This window comes from Oncorhynchus masou, unplaced genomic scaffold (assembly GCF_036934945.1).
Source record: "Oncorhynchus masou masou isolate Uvic2021 unplaced genomic scaffold, UVic_Omas_1.1 unplaced_scaffold_567, whole genome shotgun sequence".
In the NCBI taxonomy this organism is placed as follows: Eukaryota; Metazoa; Chordata; class Actinopteri; order Salmoniformes; family Salmonidae; genus Oncorhynchus; species Oncorhynchus masou.
The window spans coordinates 59,044-68,187 of record NW_027012089.1 but is presented as its reverse complement, the minus strand read 5'-3'; the positions used below and the strand labels follow the sequence as shown (position 1 = coordinate 68,187).

At 44.8% G+C, this 9,144-nt stretch overlaps 1 protein-coding gene across 1 annotated transcript; it reads right to left on the bottom strand.

Annotated features, from left to right (window-relative positions):
• Positions 1 to 382: 382 nt before the first annotated feature.
• On the bottom strand, positions 383 to 1,899 carry LOC135536183 (piggyBac transposable element-derived protein 4-like). The gene is given in 5 exon segments (XM_064962562.1): positions 383 to 768; positions 836 to 965; positions 967 to 1,019; positions 1,161 to 1,319; positions 1,845 to 1,899. Coding segments are annotated over 5 exon segments (783 nt in total).
• Positions 1,900 to 9,144: the final 7,245 nt, after the last annotated feature.

Below are 9,144 nucleotides of genomic sequence, written 5' to 3'. Positions count from 1 at the left end.
CACAAAATACCTCGACCAGGGCGTGACAGCTAGATTACTCTTACTATAGCTAGACTACACTAAATATAGCTATACCACTCTAAATTTTGCTGGGCTATATGTTGCACCTGTAGGACAGTATGAAAGCGTGTGTGCATGGACTGTGCAGATGTATTTCTCACATTTGAAACACATAGTATTTGTTTTACAGTCATTCTTTGGGGGGCAGAATTGGCATCTCCTCCTCTTGCCTGCCCCAGCTGCAGCCTCAGGTGGATCAGGACAAGATTCAGCTCCCTGAACAGCTTTCACAAGCGCTGCAGAGGCTGCTGGGTGGGGAAGGCTCTCCCTTCTTTGAATGTTTGAGGTTACAAGTGCCTTTCCCAGCTGCTCCAGGAACACCCTACCTCTTGTTCCACTTATCAGGCATCCAGGTAGGGTTGATCTTGTTCCATATCACGAAGGCATTGTATGAGGACACATCAATGATCTTATGGACGATGACCAGGGGCCAGCGGGCAGTCATCCTCCTGAAGCTGTAAGTTCCAATCACCTTGTCCAGGTTGTCCACACCTCTTTTGTTGTGGTTGTAGTCCAGGATGATGGCTGGTTTCCTGTCCTCACGATCGCTGATATCAGACGTTTTGTGCAGTGTCCTCAGGAGGACCACATTCTTGTTCCTCTTTGGGAGGTAAGAAACTCGAGTGATGGTGGGGGTGAAGGAAAACTTTGATGAGAAGGACTCTCTCGCCCTTGTTACGAGGAATGGTTGCAGCCATGTTGATCTTCCTCTTCAGGAGCTGCTGGCTGAGTTCATAAAAGGTGAAGAATTGGTCGCACGTGACATTGTACCCACTCAGTCCATCTGTCACATCAAGCACAACCCGTATCCCCTGGTTATTTCCCGGGCCTCCACTAGTCGGCTTCCCAGTGTAGACTTGTATCTTCCAGGCATAGCTGGATTGTGCGTCACAGGCCACCTAATATCTTGATGCCACACTTTGCTGGCTGGCTGGACATATACTGTCGGAAAGGACATCAACCGTTTGGCAAAAGAGATTACTATCAGTAGTTCGTATCAGTGTCACAGAAAACAATCACATAAATCAATGATATTACAGCAATACATAATAAAATTAACAGTGAAAATCACTTGCATTACATATAGGAAGATTAAAATGTACCTCTAAATGGAACCAGTTGCTCATCCACTGTTACTTCAGGCCCGGGGTTGTAGAGGTATGGCAGATGCTCCACCCACTTCTCCCAGACCTCTCTTATGGCTCCACCCACTTCTCCCAGAACTCCCTTATGGCTCCACCCACTTCTCCCAGACCTCTCTTATGGCCGCCAGTTTGTCTTGCAGCACTTGTCTCACTGTTATCAAATTGTAGCAATCTTGAGAAAATGTGAAAGTCTTTCGGTGGCATCATGGCACGGAAAAAATCACCCTTCCACTCTCTGAATATCAGAGACTACATGTAGCCTCGCCTCGGGACCTATACACACCCGCCAAGATTAATTAACAGCCCTATGTAGGCACGCAGGTCAATCTCATCCATCCTTTTCTAGTTGTCTCCATATTTACAGAAATCCTCCAACTTGATTTTGATTTTTTCAACGGCTGGTGTGATGAACATGTAGAATGTTGAGGCGCCATCCTGGGCATGGACAACTGCATGTCTTGGGGGTCATGGGGGTCATCCTTATGACATGTTGTGCTGCCATCCTGCCCTGGTCGTCATGTTGTGACAAGGAACATGTTATTTTGCTTTTCTTTGACAAAAATGCCTTCTCTTTCAATCTTCGGGGATTTCTTCTTCATCTGAAGATGATGCATCATGCTCTGGGTTGTAATTCTTCACCGTCCTCTTCTTCAGATACCTCCTCCTCTTCTAAATCATTGTTCCTCCTGGACATCTGAATACATCAGATCTACGACCTGTTGGGCACTGAAACGTTGCACTCATGGCTTCAGCAAAGAGAGAACTGGGGAGGGACTGTCATCTGCAGCACCTTTATAGCCTCTGACTGCATTCCCCATTAGTAAACAGTGCTATCAAGACTTGTTTAATTTGTCTGAAATGTTGTTTATTTTGTGTGTGAACTAGAGTCATGTTGACATGAGTGAATTTATCTCATGTAGATGAACATCATTAGGGGGGTGTACTCTGGGTAAATTGTCTAATATTTCACAGTTACAGGGAGTTAAACAGTACTATACAATACACTGTAGAAATCACTGTTATAGGGGAATATACAGTACTATACAATACACTGTAGAAATCACTGTTATAGGGGAATATACAGTACTATACATTACACTGTAGAAATCACTGATCTGAATGTAATTGTCTTTATATGTCAAATGTCTATATTATCTAATTCACATGGGCAAATACTAGACTTTAATTGAAGCTGAGAGCTCCAGTGTGTCATTATGAAGATGTTTCAGGGCAGCGGAGGTCTCAGAGACACCACACATATTGTTATTCATTTCCTGGTTGTAGTTTACTGTCTGTACATATTGTTATTCATTTCCTGGTTGTAGTTCACTGTCTGTACATATTGTTATTCATTTCCTGGTTGTAGTTCACTGTCTGTACATATTGTTAAAATTGTAATGTCAATGTTTGCAACACATAAAACAATATATGTAGACTTTATTTTCCAAAGAGGGGGCAACCTCTAAAGTTTGGTTATGTAAAATAAAATAAATTACCCCTCTCTCAGTTTACTACAAATTAATCCTTAGAGACCCACCCCCCCCCCCACCCATGTTCCCCACTCATTACTATCAAGCAAAGAGGTGTAGCTACAATTAGTACACGCCTTTCATTACAATATGGATATTCCCTACTTGTCCTTGGGACACCAACACATCTTACAATCCACAGGAACACCTCCCCCACCCTCCCCCGACCTACCGGCAACCCCCTGCCGTGCCTTCCAAGGCGTTTCGTGTCGACGCGGTGCCGGAGCTTAAGGTGCTTGTCCTGGTAAATTGAAGAGCGCTGGAAAGCAAAGGAGTTAATATTACATTTCAATCGTGTCAAAAAGGTGTTTCTTACTGTGTTAATGGAGCCCAATACGTTTTGTCTGTGAGGCTGAACGCTCCTCTAACCAGCTGATGATAAAGGCCTCTGAAGATTAAAACCAGCACATGCTGTTCTAATATGATGTCATTGTGTAGATTATAGAATGGAAGCCGTTCACCATTCATTACTCTATCATTAAATACTTCTCAGTGGACACATCGTTTGAACGTTTTTTTTTTTGTTACATTTTATTGAAACTTTATTTAATTTAGACAAGTCAGTGAAGAACCAATTCTTATTTACAATGACGGTCTACGGTGACGGTCCCGGCCAAAACACGGACGACGCTGGGCCAATAGTGCGCCGCCCTATGGGACAACCAATCACGGGCCGGATGTGATGCAGCCTGTGATACACATCAATGACAATGATAACACTATTTGTCTATTTCTAACAAATTAATTTGCATTTCAAGGTATTATTTTTTTGTGGTGTAGTAATTCTATATTGAGCCTGCCGGTAGGCAGTAGAGCGGCACACATGTGTCTGTAGACGACACAGGAAATGGGTGTTGAACAGAGCAACAGGATTCACGCAGAGCTTCTCACACTTCCTGCTCTATCTCCTATCAGACGGTGAGAGGAGAGAGGGAGGGAGGGAGGGAGGGAGGGAGGGAGGGAAGGAGGGATGGAGGGAGGGAGGGAGGGACGGCAGCGAGAGAAGGAGGGAAGGAGAGCGAGAGAGGGAGGGAAGGAAGGAGAGCGAGAGAGGGAGGGAAGGAAGGAGAGCGAGAGAGGGAGGGAGTGAAGGAGAGCGAGAGAGGGAGGGAAGGAAGGAGAGCGAGAGAGGGAGGGGAGGATGGAGAGCGAGAGAGGGAGGGGAGGATGGAGAGCGAGAGAGGGAGGGAAGGAAGGAAAGCGAGAGAGGGAGGGAGGGAGTGAAGTAGAGCGAGAGAGGGAGAGAGTGAAGGAGAACGAGAGAGGAAGGGAGTGAAGGAGAGCGAGAGGGAGGGAGGGAGGGAGGGAAGGAAGTAGAGCGAGAGAGGGAGGGAAGGAAGGAGAGCGAGAGAGGGAGGGAGTGAAGGAGAACGAGAGAGGAAGGGAGTCAAGGGAGCGAGAGGGAGGGAGGGAGGGGGAGGGAGGGAGGGAGGGAGGGAGGGAGGGAAGGAGAGCGAGAGAGGGAGGGAAGGAAGGAAAGTGAGAGAGGGAGGGAGGGAGTGAAGGAGAGCGAGAGAGGGAGGGAGTGAAGGAGAACGAGAGAGGAAGGGAGTGAAGGAGAGCGAGAGGGAGGGGAGGGAGGGAGGGAAGGAAGTAGAGCGAGAGAGGGAGGGAGGGAAGGGAGAGCGAGAGAGGGAGGGAGTGAAGGAGAGCGAGAGGGAGGGAGGGAGGGAGGGAAGTAGAGCGAGAGAGGGAGGGAAGGAAGGAGAGCGAGAGAGGGAGGGAGTGAAGGAGAACGAGAGGGAGGGAGGGAGGGAGGGAGGGAGGGAGGGAGGGAGGGAGGGAGGGAGGGAGGGAGGGAGGGAGGGAGGGAGGGAGGGAGGGAGGGAGGGAGGGAGGGAGGGGAAGGAAAGTGAGAGAGGGAGGGAGGGAGTGAAGGAGAACGAGAGAGGAAGGGAGTGAAGGAGAGTGAGAGGGAGAGAGGGAGGGAATGGGAGAAGGGGAGTCTGAGAAAGAGAGAGAGAGAGAAACAGAACATCTGCATAGCGGAGGTATAACTGACAGCCGGGGTCAGACCCTCTCTGTTTAATGACACTGACACTTACACATTTTGAATAGTTTAAATATCTACACTTTCAACAATCATCAACTCACCGGTTCCACACTTCATACCAACCAGCCTAACCTGACACATAATTACACACTTACTGATGGCATTGCCAGGGCCGATAATTAAACGCTGCCCCGGGAGGATTGGTATTGCTGGTCTACAGCTGGGATGTTGTCGAGAGGTGGAAAGAAAAGCAGCGTTTAACCAGATCCTCTTTAAGAAGTCGGACCAGAGGTTCTGCTGTTGCGTTAATGGCGTAAGTCTCTGCACACCAATCACCATGTGTGTGTGTGTGTCTACAACGGTTCCCTATTCCCTATCTGGTGCACTATTTTTTTTACCCCGGGGCACATAGGTACCAGGGTGCTTTCTTTTGGGGAAGCAAGCCAATGTCTCTCACCCAACAAGTGATACACAAACAGTGTTACCTGAGGGTTAAACAGCTCCGTCAGGCCCGAGTCTGGGTCTGTCTGTCCATTCATCTATTATCGTCCATTACAGCAACACTCACACGTTTGATTTGGCAACGTGTCACCCTGCAAAAAGGCCATTTCGGACACCTTTACGATTCAACCAACACAGATCTGAAAAGGCACAAAGACGACGAATAGGACACATATGCTCAGCATATAACTAGATTTATCTCTCCCGAGAGGAAACAATACCTCAATATATCTAGATGTATCTCTCCTGAGGGGAAACAATACCTCAATATATCTAGATGTATCTCTCCTGTCCCGAGGGGAAACAATACCTCAATATATCTAGTTTTATCTCTCCTGAGGGGAAACAATACCTCAGTATATCTAGATTTATCTCTCCTAAGGGGAAACAATACCTCAATATATCTAGATCTATCTCTCCTGAGGGGAAACAATACCACAATATATCTAGATGTATCTCTCCTGAGGGGAAACAATACCTCAATATATCTAGATGTATCTCTCCTAAGGGGAAACAATACCTCAATATATCTAGTTTTATCTCTCCTGAAGGGAAACAATACCACAATATATCTAGATTTATCTCTCCTGTCCCGAGGGGAAACAATACCTCAATATATCTAGATTTGTCTCTTCTGAGGGGAAACAATACCTCAATATATCTAGTTTTATCTCTCCTGAGGGGAAACAATACCACAATATATCTAGATTTATCTCTCCTGTCCTGAGGGGAAACAATACCTCAACATATCTAGATTTGTCTCTCCTGAGGGGAAACAATACCTCAATATATCTAGATTTATCTCTCCTCTCCTGAGGGGAAACAATACCTCAATATATCTAGTTTTATCTCTACTCTCCTGAGGGGAAACAATACCTCAATATATCTAGATTTATCTCTCCTGAGGGGAAACAATACCTCAATATATCTAGTTTTATCTCTCCTGAGGGGAAACAATACCTCAATATATCTAGATTTATCTCTCCTGTCCTGAGGGGAAACAATACCTCAATATATCTAGATTTATCTCTCCTAAGGGGAAACAATACCTCAATATATCTAGATTTATCTCTCCTGTCCTGAGGGGAAACAATACCTCAATATATCTAGATTTGTCTCTCCTGAGGGGAAACAATACCTCAATATATCTAGATTTATCTCTCCTGTCCTGAGGGGAAACAATACCTCAATTTTTCTAGTTTTATCTCTCCTGAGGGGAAACAATACCTCAATATATCTAGTTTTATCTCTCCTGAGGGGAAACAATACCTCAATATATCTAGTTTTATCTCTCCTGAGGGGAAACAATACCTCAATATATCTAGATTTATCTCTCCTGAGGGGAAACAATACCTCAATATATCTAGATTTATCTCTCCTGTCCTGAGGGGAAACAATACCTCAATATATCTAGATGTATCTCTCCTGTCCTGAAGGGAAACAATACCTCAATATATCTAGATCTATCTCTCCTGAGGGGAAACAATACCTCAATATATCTAGATCTATCTCTCCTGAGGGGAAACAATACCTCAATATATCTAGATTTGTCTCTCCTGAGGGGAAGCAATACCTCAATATATCTAGTTTTATCTCTCCTGTCCTGAGGGGAAACAATACCTCAATATATCTAGATTTATCTCTCCTGAGGGGAAACAATACCTCAATATATCTAGATTTGTCTCTCCTGAGGGGAAACAATACCTCAATATATCTAGATTTATCTCTCCTGAGGGGAAACAATACCTCAATATATCTAGATTTGTCTCTCCTAAGGGGAAACAATACCTCAATATATCTAGATTTATCTCTCCTGAGGGGAAACAATACCTCAATATATCTAGATTTATCTCTCCTGAGGGGAAACAATACCTCAATATATCTAGATTTGTCTCTCCTGAGGGGAAACAATACCTCAATATATCTAGATTTATCTCTCCTGAGGGGAAACAATACCTCAATATATCTAGATTTGTCTCTCCTGAGGGGAAACAATACCTCAATATATCTAGATTTATCTCTCCTAAGGGGAAACAATACCTCAATATATCTAGATGTATCTCTCCTAAGGGGAAACAATACCTCAGTATATCTAGTTTTATCTCTCCTGTCCTGAGGGGGAAGGCATCACCCTCATTGTTTTTCAGAGCCAACATTTTTATTGTGACAAAGTGAGACTATTTTGGGCCCATTTTTGTTTTCATTTAAAGCCTTTATAATAGAAACCAGTCACGTCATACTCTGCTGTACAGGAACTTGCTCTCACTGTGGACACATGTATTTTCAACATTAAAAAAAGCCATTTAAAAGCAATACACGGCTTGAACTTTGTACTTTCCACAGATCTCAACAGGCCCTGATATTTCCTTATATGAAGTTGTGAAGCCCACTGAGTCGAGGGAAGGTTTGCGGTCCAGACAGATCTGAAGGAGCCAACTCCATGGTGGAACAGGAACAGGAACGGGAACGGGGACGGGAACAGGGACGGGAACGGGAACTGGAACAGGAACAGAGACAGGGACGGGAACAGGGACAGGAACGGGAACGGGGACGGGAACGGGAACGGGAACAGGGACAGGAACGGGAACGGGAACGGGAACGGGGACGGGAACGGGAACAGGGACAGGGACGGGGACGGGAACGGGAAAGGGAACAGGGACGGGAACAGGAACGGGAACGGGAAAGGGAACAGGGACGGGAACGGGAACCTGTCCTTTTCATCTGCATGAACCTCAGTCCCTGCTCCCTGCCGTGAAAACAAATCACACTTCTCTATTCAAGAAGCCAGTGAATAATGTCCCATTAACCAATCAGGACGCGTATATACATATGTTCACATACTACCATCCTCAGACTGGGCAAGATAGAAACACTGTGTCTTCCCTTCATCTCTATTCTGTTCACCTTGAATATATATATGTATTTATTTCACCTTTATTTAACCAGGTAGGCTAGTTGAGAATAAGTTCTCATTTACAACTACAACCTGGCTGTAACGAGATTCCTCCTGGGAAGGAGAGAAGGACCAAAATGCAGCGTGGTTACAATTCATGGTGCTTTAATAATGAAACTATACATGAATAAACTACAACACAAGAACCGTGAAAACCCAAAACAGTCCAATGTGGTACAAACACTGACGCAGGAGTCAACCACCCACAAAACCCGAAAACAGTCCCTTGTGGTACAAACACTAACACAGGAAACAACCACCCACAAACCCCAACACAAAACAGGCTACTTAAATATGGTTCTCAATCAGAGACAACGACTAACACCTGACTCTGATTGAGAACCATATCAGGCCAGACATAGAAACAGACAAACTAGACATCCAACATAGAATGCCCACTCAGATCACACCCTGACCAAACAAAACATACAAACATACAAAGCAAACTATGGTCAGGGTGTGACACTGGCCAAGATAAAGCATAGCAGTGAGAACAGACAACAACACAGAGTTACACATGGAGGTAAACAATAAACAAGGCAATAACACAGTAGAACGAAAAAAAAAGAGTCTGTATACATTGTGTGCAGAAGGCATGAGGAGGTAGGCGGATAATTACAATTTTACAGATTAACACTGGAGTGATAAATTATCAGATGGTCATGTACAAGTAGAGATACTGGTGTATCTAACCCCCAACAGGTGTCAGTACAGACAGACAGACAGACAGACAGACAGACAGACAGACAGACAGACAGACAGACAGACAGACAGACACAGACAGACAGACAGACAGACAGACAGACAGACAGACAGACAGACAGACAGACAGACAGACAGACAGACTCAAAACCCCAAAACAGGATGTATCCAGGGTGTCCTACATCTTCAAAACATTTACATTTTAGACACAACTGTAACTTAAATATTTTAAAATGTAAAAAAAATTATGAAAAATATAAA